The 19,140-nt window shown below is 48.0% G+C and overlaps 2 protein-coding genes across 2 annotated transcripts; one reads left to right on the forward strand and one right to left on the reverse strand.

The window, feature by feature from the left end:
- The first annotated feature begins 494 nt into the window (after positions 1-494).
- Positions 495-5,646, forward strand: LOC127315055 (uncharacterized). The gene is made up of 3 exons (XM_051345588.2): positions 495-1,533; positions 3,002-3,073; positions 5,402-5,646. The coding sequence occupies exons 1-3, from the start codon at positions 495-497 to the stop codon at positions 5,551-5,553; spliced, it is 1,263 nt and encodes a 420-aa protein (XP_051201548.2). The 3' UTR covers positions 5,554-5,646.
- A 39-nt stretch (positions 5,647-5,685) lies between these two features.
- On the reverse strand, positions 5,686-9,743 carry LOC127311824 (B-box zinc finger protein 32-like). Its single transcript, XM_051342302.2, has one exon. The coding sequence runs from the start codon at positions 9,687-9,689 to the stop codon at positions 9,096-9,098; it is 594 nt and encodes a 197-aa protein (XP_051198262.1). The 5' UTR covers positions 9,690-9,743; the 3' UTR covers positions 5,686-9,095.
- Positions 9,744-19,140: the final 9,397 nt, after the last annotated feature.

Raw genomic sequence — 19,140 nt, forward strand, 5'->3', positions numbered from 1 at the left:
CAGTTCTTTGGTAACCAGCAACTTCCCCCGCCTGGTTTCAACCCTATGTTGATGATGCCGCAAGGAGTTGCTTCTACTCTGCCACAATCAAACAGCCAGGGGAGTAGTGCTAGCCAATTGCCTTTACAGCAGCAAACTTCTGGTAGCAACAAAAACAAGAAGAAAAGTCTGAAAGGTACTGCCTCTGATGGTTCTAAGAATAGTGGAGATAGAAGTGGCAGCAACTTGCAAATGAATCTTGTCTCTGGGCCTGGACCTGCTTTCCTAAATTCAAGAATGTGACCTGCTACAACTGTGGTGAGCTGGGTCACTATGTTGGACTATGTACCAGGATCAAGAGGTGCTTTATCTGTAGCAAAACTGGGCACCATATGGACAATTGTCTGATGTGGTACTCTCTGCTTCCCACTGCTCAATACTGGGGGAGTGCCAATCCTGGGTTGGGTTTCTTCCATGTGGAGGTGGAGGGACCTAAAGTTGTTCAATGGCTAAACATGGATAATGCTGGTGTGGTGGTTGTAAAGGATGGGGAGATCTCTGCTGAGGAATTAGAGAAATGCTTCAATGATATGTGGAAGGTCAACTGGTATTGGCAGATTCGACAGCTTGGGCCTAAAAGATTCCTGGTGAGATTTCCTCCAAGCAAAAGGGTCAAGGAGCTGGTGGAATATCCCTCCATCAACCTCAAAAAAGATGGTGTGGTGATATATTTTGTTAACTGGGAAGGTGAAGCAGAACCTTTTGAGGAATTTCAGGAGGTGTGGGTTAGGATTACTGGCATTCCTGCTAAGTGGCTCACTTGGAAGACTATTTGCCAGGTGTCCACTGCTCTTGGAGTTCTTGTTAATATTGACTGGCATGGCATCTTCAGAAGCTTCTACAAAGAGGTTAGAGTCAAAGTATCTGTGAGGGACAAGTCCAAGATCCCTGCCAATAAGCTCTTTGAGATGGAACAATGCTTTTTCCTGATTAACTTCCTGGTGGAGAATGAGGGTGAGCCTATTGATCTAGATGATGATGATGGTGAGGATCCTGGTTATACTAATGAAGAAGGCAAGCTTGATGATGATGCTGATATTGGGGATGACTTCAGGGCTCTGGACAAGAATAAATCTGGTGGGAATAATAGCAAAATGGAGACTGATCCTTCCATTCCTAGTGGAAATTCGGGTCCTAGGGCTGCTCAAATGAGCCTGGAGACAAGTGTCCAAGCTAAGGTGTATGGCAAGGAGGCACACATCCCTAATGAAAGTGTCTTGGTGGTGAGAAGAGCTGAGGATAATATTGGGAAGAATCTGATTCAGCAGTTTGATGATGAGAGTGATGATGATGTGGAAGATATCAATGTTGGGAAGGAGGTCATGGTGAGCAGCAAGCCTGAACTTCCTGTGCCTCCAATGGCTTGGAAGGAGAAGAAGCATTGGGGTCCTGTTCAAGCAACCAGGATGAGTTCAAGAATCCCTAGAGATGGCAAGAGTGTGATTGAAAAAGCTCAAGACCTCAAGAAGAAGAAAAACTTGGAGATTCCCAAAGGTAATAAGACTCTTGGGTTTTCCAATTCTTTTGCTGCCCTTGATAATCATCTTTTATTAGGTAGAGCAAAAAATGCTGGCATTAGCCTAGGGGTTAAAACCAAAAATGCTGATAGTGTAATTGACAAAATAAAAGAAGGTGAACTTAAGAGACTTGAAGATTTCCACCTTACTAACCCTGCTTCTTTTCTTCCCAAGGACATTAGTCTCTCTATGGAAGAACTTAGAGCAGGTTTGGAGGATGAGAATGAGATGGTAGATGAACAGGATGATCACCTTAGTGATGTACCTGATGAGAATGAACCTTGGACTTTAGGCCATAGTAGGAAAAGAGGTAGGAAAAAGTTGATCTTTAAAAATGGTAGTAGCCCTAATTTGGAATTCTAGAGGTCTAAATAGACCTGATAAAATTACTAGAGTGCATGATCTCATTAGAGAAGTATGCCCTGATATTATTTGCTTCTCTGAATCCAAAAAAGAGGAGTTCTCTAGTTTACAACTGTTGCAACTTGATCCAGGGGGTAGATTCTCTTGGAACTGGCTACCAGCTGTTAAGACAGCGGGTGGGATCCTTGTTGGCATTAGCCATGACATGTTTGATATAATTAGATGAGATATTTTAACATACTGTGTTTCTGTTCAGATTAAGGCAAAAAAAGATAATGTGGTGTGGAGAGTCATTGCGGTGTATGGCTCTGCCTATGAGGAACACAAATTAGATTTTTTTAATGAGTTACACAATGTCTTTGCTAGCTGGAGTGGCCCCACTTTAATTGGTGGTGACTTCAATCTCATTAGAGAAAAATGTGACAAAAATACTGGCAACATTAACCAACATTGGGCTAATCTGTTCAATGATTGGATTAATAAGTTCAGTCTTATGGAGCTGAAAAACCCTAGTCGACAATACTCTTGGGCCAATAATCAGGATAACTTGGTTATGGCTTTATTGGATAGAGTGTTTGTCTCTACTTGTTGGGATGCTTTGTTCCCTGCTAGTAGTCTTACTTCTAAACCTAGGGTTGGCAGTGATCATACCCCCTTGATTGTGGACACTGGTGCTTTAAAAAAACCCCACAATAAGCAGTTTAGATTTGAAAAATGGTGGCTCAAAGTTGATGGTTTTGATCAGGTTGTGGCCAAGTTTTGGCAGAGTCCTTGTCATCTCAAGAATTCTCTTGATAGATGACAGTTTAAGATGAGGAAAACTAGGATGGGGTTGAAAGGATGGTCAGCTAATATTGAATCTGCACAAAGAAAACTCAAGCAAAGTTTGGTTGCTGAGTATGATTTACTTGATATCCATTCTGAAACCCAAAATTTATCACCTGTTTCCAAAAAAAGGATGAAAGATATTTCTATTGAGTTGACTAATATTTGGGGTAATGAGGAGATAAAAGCTAGACAAAGATCTAGAGAAAGATACATTTTAGAGGGTGATCGTAATACTGCTTATTTTCATGCTGTAGCAAACCAGAGGAGGAGAAAGAAACAGATTTGTAAACTGAAGGGTGAAGATGGGATGGTTGAGGATAATAAAGGTATGTTGGATATTGCTGTTACTTATTATAAGACCCTATTCTGTAAAGAAACTTGCCTGGATGTTGGTTTATTAGATGACTTTTGGGACCCTGAGGATATGGTGTCCCAAGAACATAATGCTATGCTTAATGCTGATTTTTCTGAGAAAGAGGTTAAGGATGCCATCTTTGGCTCTTATGCTGAAGGTGCTCCTGGACCTGATGGTTTCTCTTTTCTTTTTTATCAACACTTCTGGGAGCTCATTAGAGCTGATTTCATGGCAATGGTTAAGGATTGGAATGAGGGAAAGTTGGATCTGTATAGATTAAATTTTTCCCTATTAACTTTAATTCCGAAGGAGGCTGATGCTGTAACTATACAGAAATTCAGACCTATTGCCTTGACTAATTGCAGTTTTAAGATTTTCTCCAAATGTGCTACGAATAGGCTAGGTGTGGTTAGTGAGGATCTTATTTCTCCTAACCAAACAGCTTTTTCATCAAAGGTAGATATATTCTGGAAAGTGTGGTTTCTGCACATGAGGTCATTCATGATGTAGTGCATAAGGGGCTCTCTGGCCTAATTTTCAAATTAGACTATGAAAAAGCCTATGATAGGGTTGATAGAGATTTCCTTTTAAGGGTCATGAGAATGAGGGGCTTTAGCCCTAGATGGATGTCTATTATTGAGGGCTTATTGTTTAAAGGTTCTGTTGGTGTCAGGATTAATGACTGTAATAGTCAATTCTTCCTAACTAGTAGAGGTGTGAGGTAAGGAGACCCTATTTCTCCTATTCTCTTTAATTTTATGGTTGATGTGTTCACTAAAGTGCTGTGCAAAGCTGCTGGTGATAGTCAGATTGCTGGGCTCATGCAAAATTTGGGAGGGGGTGGGATAATTAGCATGCAATATGCTGATGATACTCTCCTCTTCTTAGAAAATAAGTTACAGACTGCCATAAACTTGAAATGGATTCTTGCTTGCTTTGAGCATATGTCTGGCATGAGAATTAATTTTCATAAGTGTGATCTTGTACCTATGAATGTGGATGATGATGATGCTCAACTTATTGCCCAGTCCCTAAGTTGTAAGCTAGGGAACTTTCCTATGAATTATCTTGGAGTTCCTCTTCATCATAGCAAACTTAGAAAGGAAGATATCCAACCTGTTGTGGATAATATTCTCAATAGGGCTGGGGGCTGGAGAGGAAAACTTCTTAGCCATGCTGCTAAGCTTGAGCTGGTTAAAAGTGTGCTGGCTAGCATTCCTCTCTACCTCCTTAGTGTAATTAAATTCCCAAAATGGGCTATTACTCTTATTAACTCCCAGATGGCTCATTGCCTATGGGATAACTATGAGGGCCACCATAAGTACCATCTAGCCAACTGGGGCTTGGTGACTAGGAAAAAAGAGTTTGGTGGGTTGGGCATTCCTGACTTGGCAGAGATAAATTTGTGCCTTTTAGCCTCTTGGATTAAAAGGTACCACTTAAGTGAGGATAAATTGTGGAAGCAAATAGTTGAGAATAAGTACAATTTGGACAATCCTAACCTTTTCTCTTGCACTCTGAATGGTGCCTCTCCCTTTTGGAAAGGGGTTATGTGGGCTGCCAGAGCTGCTAAAATGGGGTACCAATGGAAGGTTGGGAATGGTAGAAGTATAAAGTTTTGGGAAGATCACTGGTTTGGCTCTTGTTCTTTGGCCATCCAGTACTGGGAGCTTTACTTCCTAGTTAATGAGCAGGATAGGTCTATTGCTGACCTCTGGGATGGGTCTTCTCTGAAAGTAACTTTTAGGAGATGTTTTGACCATAATTTGATGTTGCAATGGTTTGAGATTCAACAAATTGCCCAAACTATTTCTTTTGATGGTACTAAAGATAGTTTGATTTGGAGTTGGGAAGCAAATGACATTTACAGTGTTAAATCTATGTATGCTGTGATTAATTTTGGTGGCATTAAGCCTGTTAATATTCATTGTGTTTGGAAGATCAAAATTCCTCCAAAAATCCATTTTTCCTTTGGTTACTGTTCCATAACAAATTGCTCACCAGAGATAATTTGGTTAAGAGACAAAATGTTGATGATTTAACTTGTGTGTTCTGTAATGAGCTGGAGTCTTGCCAACACCTTTTCTTTGATTGTGTTGTGGCATCAGAACTCTGGAGGGAAGTTTGTTCTGTCTTGGAGATAGGGCTTGTAATTTCAAATATGCATGTCGTCTCCTCTCTCTGGGAGGACAAAAAGAAGAACAATCCTGTTAATATGATCTTTGCTGCTGTGTTGAGAACTATCTGGATTACCAGAAATGACATTGTCTTCAATCGTTCCCCATGGCTTGGCATGCAGGGATTGTGGCGCCACTTACTCTACAACGTTGCTCAATGGAAGATTCTGTTGAAGGAGGAAGGAAGAGGGGTGCTGGCGGCGATGTTGAGCAAGATGGGGGGGGGGGGGTAGCTTGGCTGTCGCCGCTGCTGTTGTGGCCGGAGCCTGGTTAACCCCACAGAAGAGAGCGAGAACGACACTGGAGGTTTGTGACATGAACTGCACAAGGGGGCTTGGTCCGATGCTGATCACTGCGGAGGATCTGAGGAGAACCTTGGAAGCTAACGAGTTGTTCCTGGTAGGAGACGGTGCAAGGTTCCAAGTCCTTGGTCGGCCTTGATGTTTTCTGTGCTGTTGCGGTGCCTTTGGTTGTCTGTTTTTGTGTGGCTGGGGTTTCATGGTCAAACTCAGTTTGGTGTGAGTGGGTGTTCTGTAAGGTATGTTAGTGTATGGACCTGGAGCTGATGCTCGTTTGCACGATGACTGTGACTGTGGTGGCTTCAATATATTTGGAGTTGGGGCGTTGCCCTGTTTCTCTAAAAAAAAAAACTCTGACTGGCTGGCGGCGCCGAATCCGGCGCGTCCCGTTGGTGGCGCCAGATCGAGATGAAGGGCAACAACAACATATGCTGCTACAGGCGAGGAGAGTGGGCAGTTTGACCACTGGCAACTGCGGATCGAGAGGGGCAACCGGTGGTGGCCTCACCGTTGGAAGGCGTGGGGCAGCAACGCCTCCGACTCCGCCTCCGGTGCGGCGGCGGGCGACGACGGACCATGCGATTGTGTAGGGAACGCAGCTAGCCAGGGAGGCGGTGATGCGGCTGTGCTGGGCAGTTGGAGGCTTGGAGCGCACAAGGCGTCGGGAAGGAGTTCGTGCTGGAGTCCAGGGAGAGTGCTCGTTGGCCTAAATCAGCGGAGACGGGAGATGGAGAATAGCAGTTAGTGGAGACGGGAGGCGCTCAACGCGTTGAGACGCTTAACATCTGGTGGTTTTAGATCGTTAGATCTCATGAATGTAGGGCTTAGATTGATCGGATCTGCCTCTCTCTCTCTCTTTTTATATTAGTGGAGATCTATACTTGTAGTCATGCAAGACGCTCATTTCTCATCGGGCGCTTCCCCATATCGACGCAGCGGCTTGTCTGTAGACTGTCATTGACTTTGTGATGAGATGAGGCCTGACGGATAGTGCCCAATCTAGAAAAGTAGTAGGTATTTTATTGTTTAAACTCAGCTTGGGCTATCGACTCATGGCCGATGTTTATTGTTGCTGGCTATTGGTAGATCGATCGTAGGGTCTGCTCCTTCTGTTTTTTTTAGTACAAATAGAACTTTTATCGAAACAAAATTACAAGTCGCTTAATATGCTAATTTCACAAGAATCAAGAAATCGATGTTGGGCATTGGCGGGTCTTGGCTAAACAAAATATTTTGACGACAACAAGAAAGTAAATTCCTAAAACCAAGAAAGCAAATGCATTTTGAAGATTAAAAATCATCTCTTGATTTTAGAATGAAATTACAGGAAAATTTACGTGAATAGTTGATTTAGGGCTAGCTCAAAAGAGTTTTTTTTTGTGCCCCCCTAAGCTTTTGGTCACGCTCTGCCACTGCGATCAGTGGCCACCAAACCTCGTCCCACTCGAACTAAGTACGTATGGTTGGTTTCGCAGTAGCTCTATCGGTCGTGGTTTTGTCAGCTTAACACCGCTGATTCTTTCGCCGGTACCGGAAGGAATGAAGCTGGCTTTTCGTCGCACGCGACTTTCGGTTATTTCTTCTTCGCTGGGACCGGCGTGGTGCTAGGGGCTATTTTAACAAAAATAACTCTTTGCTGAAACTATTGCACGTAATACCATTTAGTTAAACTATTTTACTGATCTAACCCTTTTGTGTGGCTCACTCTCTTCTTTATTTCCTTTTCTTCCATGTGACAACCAGCGGCTGCTCCTCTCTCGCCTTCTCAAATCTATGTCAAGATTTTGTGGATTTATGCATATTTGTCCATGGAGTGCCTTCCTAACCCATCCAATGAGGTATTCTCCTCCGATCCCCTTCTTTCATCCAAGATTTTCATTGATTTGGTAAGATTTAGACATGAAACACTAGATGTGATTGTTTATTTTCATGGATTTGGATTTAGTTTAGACATGAAACCCTACATGATCCTTGGATATGAAACCCCACATTATTTGGTTTATTTTCATGTATGATATGTGATGTATTATATGTATGGTGATAGAGATGCCAAAAAATTTGCTTAGAAATGATTCCTATTTGCTTTGAAATGCCTCATATTTTCTTACAAATGGCTCATATTTGTTGAGAAAACCATAATGTAGAATATGTATGGTATTACTTATTGTGTGTATTTGCCAATAAAATGTAAGATGGTGTGGTTTCTCCATGATTACTAAGACATTGAACACCGGGCCTATTATCAGGTGGAGCTAGAGACGGTACTACTTATTTTATTCTTAACACTACTTGTTTTGTTCAATTGGATATGGCATAATCTTATGTGTTCTATATGTGCTTGTAGGTTCTTGAACCCTTGAAGATTCATTTTCACGGGGCAAGTACTGACATGACGCATGATGAGCGGTACACGGAGCACATTGAGTTTCTTGGTCTCCTCCCGTTCATATCGCTTGTACGTCGGGCTCCGCGAACTTCAACGCCGCGGCAATCACCGCACTTCTCGACCGGTGGAGGCCCGAGACGCACACTTTCCACCTGAGGGTCGGCGAGATGGACCCTACTCTTTAGGATGTTTTCATGATACTTGGGTTTCCTATCGAGGACGAGCCACTATGTATAAGCACATGTTCCGATGGGTGGCGCCAGCAGAGGGAGGTGCTTATTGGCATGGCTCCTGTAGAACCTCAAGATAAGGCCAAAAGAGCTCCCGCAGGCGCAAGTTAGAAGTGGATTGTGGACAACTTTGTGGAATGTCCTGCTGGGATGAACGAGGATACTATGAAGGTGTACACCAAAGTGTACGTGTGGTGTGCCATATCTAGGACTTTCTTTGCTGACCATGATGGGAAGTTGACCTAGTGATGTTGGCTCGTTGATAGTCTTGGACCACAAGTGGAGCTGGAGAATCGCGACACTTGTCTACTTGTGTCGATATGTGATGATTTGTTATGTTTACTATTTTTGTAGATTATAGTACTCTAGCCAAGTTTGCAAACTAATCTCTCATATGTGTGCAGTGTTTGTGCAGTTGGACAATGTTTGTCGTATGACTGAAAAGGTATGATTGGTGAATACATGCTCTTACTTTTTGAATGGAGCAAGGAACACCTACAAGTTGGGTGGCCCGTCAAATACGGAAAGATGTCATGGAACGATCATGGAATCCCGTCGCGGTACCCTACTGAGGCTTACATGTGGGACAATGTGTTAGATACGATGAACGATGTCAATCTTATGTATGGGCGCTACACGGGTGAGTTGGACATGGTTACGCCTCAGCAGGTGAACCCATCAGTCATTTTCAATCTTTACTTTGAAATTTCCATCTTTCTTGAGTGAATCAACAACACATGATGTGTTCCACAATTAGTCCAAAAGCCTAATCATTTCAACTAATTAGTTAGAAATACGGTCACTTAGCTGCCCGTGACATCTCTATAGTCTAGTCTAGAAATGTAAACTAACAGGCAATGCGTTAAAGAAGATCACAAGAACACTGGCCTCTGATCTGGGCTCACGCGCACTCGCACTCGCCCCAGCCCTCCTCGGTGTCCAGGGCGGCCGCTCGCGCCAAGGACGACGCTACCGCCAGGACAAGCCTTGCCGGCACGCGCGCGCAGGCCTCCAGCCGCCAGAGCGCGTCGCCGGTGACCTCACGGGATCCATGCGCCGCCACCTCCCGCCAGAGCGCGGCCGCCATCGCGACGCGCAGCGGCATGCGTGGCGCGTCCTGGAGCGCGCGCGCGGCCGCCGCTGCGACACGCCGCGCCGCGCCCGGCGCGAGGACGCCCATCCGCTTGGCCCATACCTCGAGCACCGCCTCGCCGCGCGCGCGACGCGTCGTCCGGGGCTTTGCCACCCGGCCTCGCTGCGGCGGCGTCGCGGAGTCGGCCGTCGACAAGCAGGAGGTCGGGGACGCGTCGTCGTCGTCGTGGCGGCCCTTGTTAGGCGCGGAGACCCGCGTGCGGCGGTGGCGCGAGGCGAGGAAGTTGGCGCCGTGCACGTCGTCGTCGCAGGGCGCGCAGAGGAAGGCCGCGTCGGCGGCGCAGTGCACGTCCGCGCCCGCGCCGCACAGCGCGCATCGCATCCCATCGACGGCAGCTTCCATTTCCTAAGTCACGTAGAGACGCAGTGTGTTGCTGGTGTTTCAGGAGGAGAGACTTGTGACGGTGGGGGCAGCGTGGTGTGGTTCCCTTCGTCTCGGCGCATATTTAAGGACGAGGATGGATCCCGACGTGGGGCGTGGCGAGGAGAGAGCTCGTCAGTTGTTGTGAAGGAGATCTTTTTCCGTCGTCGCAATGTGTGGTGTGGTGTTCTCCCGTATCTAAGCCCTACCCGTATCGTAGACGTGCAAGTTTGCGTGGCCATGGATGCAAGACGACGGACGGGAGCCGAAGCCCACAACCACACCCAGCTCTTCTCCTTGGGCAACGAAGGACGGACGTGGAGGGAGCGAGGCCGTCCCGCGCAAGGACGTAGTACATCGAGCATGGCCATGTGTGCTCGTCCTCCGCTGCGCGGGCGACACCTGGGATCGCACCGCACAAGTGGCCGCGCGTGGTTGATCGGCGGGATCGCGAGCATACGGCGGGGCCGTGAGCCGCTCGTTGGGGTTGACGATCGGTCTCCATCGCGGTGTCGATCGACGGCGTGGGGCCTGGATCGCGTAGAGCCATCCGTGGCCACGAAACCTCGTCCCGCTCGAACTGCCTAGCTCCGCTGGTCGGTCGGGTTGTTTGTCACCGCTGATTCTTTCTCCGGTCCTGCAAGCAAGGAAACTGGCTTTTGGGGGCATACGATGCGACTTTCGGTTGTTTCTTCTTCGCTGACGACTCATGGTGGGGTTGGAATGCTGCATTCCATCTCCGCTTCCAGTTCTTTTACGATTATTTTTCTTTTCTTTTTTCCTATTTCCTCCGTGTGAGGACATGCTGCACCTAGGTACGATTCAGCATCGCCTTTAGTGGACTCGGAGGCATCACGGATCATGGCCCCTCGCCAACGGGAGGCACGCGGGTCGCGGTCACTTTGAACATCCATACATCGCGATACGCCAAGCGCGCTTGTTAGCCTGCATGTCCTGGCTTGTATCAGCTTAGCTATTTTCAGCCCGTTTAGAGCATCTCCAGTCGCGTCCCCCAAACCGTCCCCCAAACCGCGCCGGATTGAGCGTTTGGGGGACGTGTTTCGTTCGTGCCGCGTTTGGGGGACGTCGCTCCCCAGTCGCGTCCCCCAAACAAAATTTCGCAAATTTTAAACTTAACTAGATTCGATTAGATTCGTCCAAACTTACATAGATTCGAACGAAATTTGACTAACTTTAAAACTAAACCTAATCTAGAACCACTTGCGGCGGCCGGAGGCGTCGTAGTACTGCTGGAAGTTGTACATCTCGTCGGTGACGACCTCCTGCTTGACGCGCTCGTCGACGGGCTCGTCCACGGGCTCGTCCTTCACCAAGCCGCTTGGTCCTGCCTCGCCGTCGTCGGTGAGGTCCACCAGCGGCTTGCCGGAGTCGCGGATGGACATGGCGATCGCCGCGTCCAGGTCGCCCCTCCAGGCGTCCTTGTCGTCCATGGACGCCAAGAACGCCGCCCGCAGCCCCGAGCGATCCTCGGGGTCGTCGGCTGGCGGCGATGAGCCGCTGCTGCCGCTCGTACTCCGCCGGCGGCGCCGCTGCGACGCTTCCTCCGGCTCCTCCTTCACCTCCGGCTTTCGGGATGAGGAGGCGCCGCCGCGCCTCCCTTGCTGCCGCCCGCCGCCGCTACCGCCACGCCTCGTGTTGACGGGCGTCGCCGGCTCCTCCTTGACCTCCCGGTTGGGGACGGTGTAGGGCGCCGACCGGTACGACGAGGACGGCGTCGATCGCGCCGGTCCCGAGGAAGAAGAGTGCGAGGAGGACGAGTACGTCGTCCTCCTCGGCTGCCATTGAGGAGACGGCGGCGGCGACGACGGCATCTCCAGCCTTGGAGCGCCGTTGCGGAGGCCGCGGATGACGTTCTCGAGGGTGCGCCCCGGAACGCCCCGAACGGGCGCGGCCTTCCCCTGTTCCAGCTGTTGGGCCCGCCGATGAGGCCGGTGGTGCTGTGCATCTCGACGTCGTACTTGGCCTTGAAGTACGTGACCCACCAGTCGTCGTTGTCCTTGGCCGCCCATGTCGGATCCGCCCGCTCCTCGGCGGTGAGTTGAGCCCGACGGGCCTTGATGGCGTCCCTCCATTGGTCCGTCTTCGGCTTCGGCGGCGGCGGAACGCCAATGCCGTTCACGGCCATCTTCCAGCCGCCGCTGCTTGGCAGCCGCATGTCCGGCGGGACTGGATACCGGGCGTGGTACAGCGCCCACGCCTCCGCCACGGTGAGGCTGCCGCGTCCGAAGCCGTTCGCCGCGGCGATCTTGCGGGAGGACGAGCTCGACATTTTTTGAGCGGCGAGGAGAGGATCTGGGAGGGGGGAGGCGGCGGCGACGAGAAGGATTATGAGCGGCGATAACTGCAGGGCGTCTTAAAACAGCGGCGGCAGCGGGTGGTTGCACGCAATAACTCCGGCGCGGACGGCCACGCGGCCATGCACGACGAGACGCGTCCCTGTGTCGCCTGGGAAAACAGGGACGCCATTAACGTCGCTTGACCAAAGGTAGGCGACGGGGTTTTAGCCTTCCGTGCCGCTGACGGGTCGGGCCCGCGTCGGTTGGCCTCGCTTTTCGTTGTGTCCGGCGTCCCCGGAGCGTCCCCTGTGGGACGGGGACGGGCTCGGGGCGCCGGACACCGTATCGGGCCACGCCGGACAAAAATGGGCTTTGGGGGACGCGGCTGGAACGCTTTTTTTGTCCGGCGCGCCCCAAATCCCTTTGGGGGACGCTTTGGGGGACGCGACTGGAGATGCTCTTAGTTATCTCGCTGAGGTCGCGTTCTTGCACGAACCGTTTCTTAAAGCACCCTACCCTGAAGGAACGCTCGGTTCGGCCGTTTCTAGTGAGCCACCCCCGTTTTCGCAGAAGTGGAGAACGTGGCGTCGTCGCAGAGTCACCGCGGGAGATGGCGAGAGCTCGCGCGGGACGGCGAAATCTCGGCGGGATGAATTCGGTCACCGCGCTCGAATTTTTGGCACCGTATATAGGGGCGGCTCTCTCACCGGCAAATCCAAATCCCCAATTTCACCCATTTCGAGTTCACGATCTAGCGACATGACCGGCTCTACCTCACTCGCATGGTCGGCGAGGCTTGCGGCGGCGACGGCGGCGGTGGCGGTGGCTACTGACCGCGGATGGTCGTCTTCTTCATGTGCGTCGATGACTTTGGTTGTGGTAAGCTTCTGCGAACCCTAGCCTTAGAGCTAGATCTTTTGGATACACAAGCGGGGTCTGAACGAATCCATTGTAGGACATTCTTTTGTCACCGGTGGAGGTTGTGGAGGTTTTCCAGGTTGCATATGACTCTACGACGAGGACCATTCTCGCCGTTGACTCTTTCACTGGGACGGTGGTGCTTCCTGCATCTTCGCCAGGGTCTCCTGCTTCCCCGACCTCGGTGCTGCGTGTGGCTCCTTTGACTGTAAGGCCGCTCTTACTTATCTCGATGTTCATTGATGTGGTACTGGTAGTTTATTGATCTGCTAGTGCTTAAGGATGTCCATGTGACAGTGCTAGTTCATTGATCTGCTAGTGTTTGTCATGTAGCCCATCATACCGTTGGGCTCCCCTGATCTGTCTGCACCAACAGTAAATGCTCAGCCATGTCTGAGTGCAAACAAACCAGCCATGGCATGGAAATTTGAGCTATCAGAGTTTGTGCAGAACCGATTGGTTCAGCTCGTCCGTAGTGGCGTCTGCTTCAACATGGGATTCAAGGAGCAACAGATAAAGAAGGTAGGCGCGGATGTTCTTGCATTCGTCGGTGTACATGTCACCACTCTTCAGCTGTACAACCACATCAGAAACTGGAGGACGAAGTGGAGCGTCATTATGAAGATGAAATCCGATCGCATTCTGGACTGGAGCGAAGATGGTTGCTGCTTCTGAGGCGGTGATGAAGGGACGGCGGACGAGCACATCTAGGTACGAAGCCTCATTGAGTTCCTGCATAGATCTAAAAGTATATATATGTCAATATCGTCCGCACTAACAGTTGTTCCTTATGCATTGCAGCGCTAGCCGAAGCATCATCAGTACGTCGACACCCCGATCACGAACTACGCTCAGATGAAGACGATCTTCACTCCCCGGATTGTGTGCAAGGCGCAACTGTTCCAGCCTAACTTTCTGGTCAGGGCTATCGGCTTCATTGCAGACAATGAAGCAGAGTATGCCGTCTACCGTAAGCTACAACCACTGGAGAGGAGGAGCTGGCTTAGGACCTAGCTCCGCAACCAGTTTCCTGCTTAGTGCTTCTGCTTCCTTCGTCATGATCCATTGATTTTGGGAGGTGATCTTGTATCCCTCCATTAGCTAGGACTTGCTACAACTTGATACCCGCTCTGTAATGATGAACTTGTTCGAGGTGGTATATACTAACCCCTTGTGTGATGAACATGTGATGCATCACGAAGTAGTTGCTTCGCTCGTGATGCATCACCCACTAAGTAGTTGCTGTGTATTACCAGCATCTTTTGTGATGAACTGAATCTGATATGTGATGTTATTCAGTACTGGGTAACCTCACCACTCTAAGTGAAGGGGTTACCACATCACTGAGGTATCTGCAACCAAACAGGCCGTGGGATGCACGAGCAGGGAAGAAAGTACTGTAAATGGGCAACCAAACGATGGGGCAAGGATTCCTTCTCCGGCGCGCAAAATGACGCACAGGCTACCAAACGATCTGGCTTTCATGGCCCATGGCCCGTTCGCGACGCGCAGGTGAGCCCATCTCGCAGGCGCAGTGAGCCACGAATTGGATGCAGGCTACCAAATGCGCCCCAAGTGTTCTCGTACACGGCACTAAAACTGAAAGCAGATGAACGGCGGCGCAGATGTCGAAGAGAGCGGCGGTTGCCCTTCCACGGAGTTCGTGCTTCATTTCCGGCGGTTCGCGCGTCGATCGACGCGGTTGCCAATGCGACAGTTTCCCTTCCCGGCAACTGCACCGTCGTTACGTAGGCGGCGGTTGAGCGTCCGACCCGCTGACGCGTCGGTCCCGCCACTCCTCGCCTCGCTTTTCGTTTTGTCCGGCGCGCCCGGAGCATCCCCTGTGTAGCGGGGACGGGCACAGGGCGTCGGACACCGTATTGTGTCGCGCCGGACAAAAAAGGCCTTTGGGGCACACGGCTGGAAATGATTTTTTTGTCCGGCGTGTCCCAAACCTTTTGAGGGACGCTTTGAGGGACGCGACTGGAGATGCTCTAAAGTTTGGATTCGCAGGCGATATCGTAATACTACTAGCGTAGCGATAAAGTGATGCGCCGGTATGATGGGCATAGTAGCAAGTTTCCCTCAGTAAGAAACCAAAGTTCAATCGACCAGTAGGAGAAAGGTGTGACTTCTGGAGGTGTTGCTAGCTGACTTGTGGTAGGGCGCACTACCGGCGTCAGCAACAACGTGGAATCTGCACACAACACAACCAAAATACTTTGCCCCAACTTAGGTTGTCAATCTCATCGGTTTTGCTGAAGCACGGTCAGTACGTCCGCACCCCGATCACGAACTACGCTCAGATGAAGACGATCTTCACTCCCCGGTTTGTGTGCAAGGCGCAGCTGTTCCATCCTAACTTGCTGGTCAGGGCTATCGATTTCATTGCAGACAATGAAGCAGAGTATGTCGTCTACCATAAGCTACAACCACTGGAGAGGAGGAGCTGGCTTAGGACCTGGCTCCGCAACCAGTTTCCTGCTTAGTGCTTCTTCTTCCTTCGTCATGATCCGCTGATTTTGGGAGGTGATCTTGTATCCCTCCATTAGCTAGGACTTGCTACAACCTAATACCCGCTCTGTAATGATGAACTTGTTCGAGGTGGTATATACTAACCCCTCGTGTGATGAACATGTGATGCATCACGAAGTAGTTGCTTCGCTCGTGATGCATCGCCCACTAAGTAGTTGTTGTGTATTACCAGCACCTTTTATGATGAACTGAATCTGATGTGTGCTATTATTCAGTACTGGGTAACTGATACGTCTCAAACGTATCTATAATTTCTTATGTTCCATGCTAGTTTTATGATAATACCTACATGTTTTGTTCATACTTTATATCGTTTTGATGCGTTTTCCGGAACTAACCTATTGACGAGATGCCGAAGTGTCAGTTCCTGTTTTCTGCTGTTTTTGGTTTCAGAAATCCTAGTAAGGAAATATTCTCGGAATTGGATGAAATCAACGCCCAGCATCTTAGAATTCCACGAAGCTTCCAGAACACCCGAGAGGGACCAGAGGGAGGCCATAGGGCCACCACACGCCAGGGCGGCGCGGCCTGGACCCTGGGCGCGCCAGCCTATGGGGGGCCACCCCCTGGCTCCTCCGAGGCCGCCTCTTCGCCTATAAGAAGCTCCCTGACCTAAGTCTTCGAGACGGAAAAGCCACGGTACGAGAAACCTTCCAGAGCCGCCGCCATCGCGAAGCCAAGATCTGGGGGACAGGAGTCTCTGTTCCGGCACGCCGCCGGGACGGGGAAGTGCCCCCGGAAGGCTTCTCCATCGACATCACCGCCATCTTCATCACCGCTGCTGTCTCCCATGAGGAGGGAGTAGTTCATCCTCGAGGCTAAGGGCTGTACCGGTAGCTATGTGGTTAATCTCTCTCCCATGTACTTCAATACCATGATCTCATGAGCTGCCTTACATGATTGAGATCCATATGATGAGCTTTGTAATCTAGATGTCGTTATGCTATTCAAGTGGATTTTACTTATGTGATCTCCGGAGACTCCTTGTCCCACGTGTGTAAAGGTGACAGTGTGTGCACCGTGTGGGTCTCTTAGGCTATATTTCACAGAATACTTATTCACTGAGTTATGATTTGAGTTGGACGTCTTTATGAAATTGTGGTGTGTTAGTACCTCCTATGAATGCTCAAAGTGACAGCGTGGGGTGTTCATTAGTACTTGGGAATACATCTTTAAGGTTTGCCTACATGATGAATTAGAGTTCGTTATCTTGCCAGAGAGTAATTCGGAATAGCATAGTGAAGTGCTTATTTATATTCAATTATGATTGCAATGTTGAGAGTGTCCACTAGTGAAAGTATGATCCCTAGGCCTTGTTTCCAAATACTGCAATCATCGCTTGTTTACTGTTTTACTGCATCTTTACTTCCTGCAATATTACTACCATCAACTGCACGCCAGCAAGCACTTTTCTAGCGCCGTTACTACTGCTCATATTCATTCATACCACTTGTATTTCACTATCTCTTCGCCGAACTAGTGCACCTATACATCTGACAAGTGTATTAGGTGTGTTGGGGACATAAGAGACTTCTTGTATCGTGATTGCAGGGTTGCTTGAGAGGGATATCTTTGACCTCTTCCTCCCTGAGTTCGATAAACCTTGGGTGATCCACTTAAGGGAAACTTGCTGATGTTCTACAAACCTCTGCTCTTGGAGGCCCAACACTGTCTACAGGAATAGAAGCGTGCGTAGACATCAAGCACTTTTCTGGCGCCGTTGCCGGGGAGGAAAGGTAAAAGGCACTCATACTCCGGTCCCAGGTAACTAAGTACTTTTCTGTTGCCGTTGTGTGTGTGCTCGAAGCTATTTCCTTTAGATCCTGCAATTGCATCTTTTTGTTTCTTGTTAAACACTAGTAAGGCATAATGGAAAACATCTGTGAGCTTTTTAAACTATTTCCTGAGTCAAGACATGAATGGTTTAATGCGAAAATTAAAAAACCTATGGAACCTTATTTGCATGCTAGTAGTAATATTAGTATGAACGCTTTGAACACCATTGTTGATAATGATATAGAAAATTCTAAGCTTGGGGAGGTCGGTTTTGATGAAAATGATCTCTTTAGCCCTCCGGGTATTGAGGAGAAAGTTTATGTTGATTATGATATGCCTCCCATATATGATGATTATAATGATAGTGGTCTTTTGGTGCCGCCTACTATGGAGGATAAGTTTAATTATGATTACAATATGCCTCCTATATTTGATGATGAGAATAATAATGATAGCTACTTTGTTGAATTTGCTCCCACTACAACTAATAAAATTGATTATGCTTATGTGGAGAGTAATGATACTTTTATGCATGTGAATAAAAATGCTTTATGTGATACTTCTATTGTTGAATTTGTTCATGATGCCTCTGAAAGTTATTATGAGAGAGAAAAATATGGTTGTAGAAATTTTCATGTTACTAAAACACCTCTCTATATGCTGAAATTTTTGAAGTTACACTGGTTTTATCTACCTATGCTTGTTACTTTGCTCTTCATGAACTTGTTTATTTACAAGATTCCTATGCATAGGAAGCATGTTAGACTTAAATGTGTTTTGAATTTGTTTCTTGATGCTCTCTTTTGCTTCAACTCTTATTTCTTGCGCGAGCATCATTAAAATTGCTGAGCCCATCTTAATGGCTATAAAGAAAGAACTTCTTGGGAGATAACCCATGTGTTTATTTTACTATAACAATTTTTGTTTTATATTTGAGTCTTGGAAGTTGTTACTACTGTAGCAACCTCTCCTTATCTTATTTTATTGCATTGTTGTGCCAAGTAAAGTCTTTGATAGCAAGGTTCATACTAGATTTGGATTACTGCGCAGAAACAGATTTCTATCTGTCACGAATTTGGGCAGGGTTCTCTGTAGGTAACTCAGAAAAATCTGCCAATTTACGTGTGTGATCCTCAGATATGTACGCAACTTTCATTCAATTTGAGCATTTTCATCTGAGCTAGTCCAGTGCCTCTAAAAAATTCGTCTTTACGGACTGTTCTGTTTTGACAGATTCTGCCTTTTATTTCGCATTGCCTCTTTTACTGTGTTGGATGGATTTCTTTGTTCCATTAACTTCCTGTAGCTTTGGGCAATGTCCAGAAGTGTTAAGAATGATTGTGTCACCTCTGAACATGTGAATTTTTGATTATGCACTAACACTCTAATGAGTTTGTTTCGAGTTTGGTGTGGAGGAAGTTTTCAAGGGTCAAGAGAGGAGGATGATATACTATGATCAAGAATAGTGAAGAGTCTAAGCTTGGGGATGCACCCGTGGTTCATCCCTGCATATTTCAAGAAGACCCAAGCGTCTAAGCTTGGGGATGCCCAAGGCATCCCCTTCTTCATCAACAATTTATCAGGTTTCTTCTCTTGAAACTATATTTTTATTCGGTCACATCTTATGTACTTTACTTGGAGCGTCTGTTTGTTTGAATAAATTCATGCTTGTGTGGGAGAGAGACACGCTCCGCTGTTGCATATGAACACATGTGTTCTTAGCTTTACTTTTAATGTTCATGGCGAAGGTTGAAACTGCTTCGTTGATTGTTATATGGTTGGAAACAGGAAATGCTTCATGTGGTAATTGGTATAATGTCTTGAATAATTTGATACTTGGCAATTGTTGTGCTCATATGGATCATGTTTAAGCTCTTGCATCATGTACTTTGTACCCATTAATGAAG

The sequence above is a fragment of the Lolium perenne genome, chromosome 7 (assembly GCF_019359855.2).
Source record: "Lolium perenne isolate Kyuss_39 chromosome 7, Kyuss_2.0, whole genome shotgun sequence".
Taxonomy (NCBI): domain Eukaryota; kingdom Viridiplantae; phylum Streptophyta; class Magnoliopsida; order Poales; family Poaceae; genus Lolium; species Lolium perenne.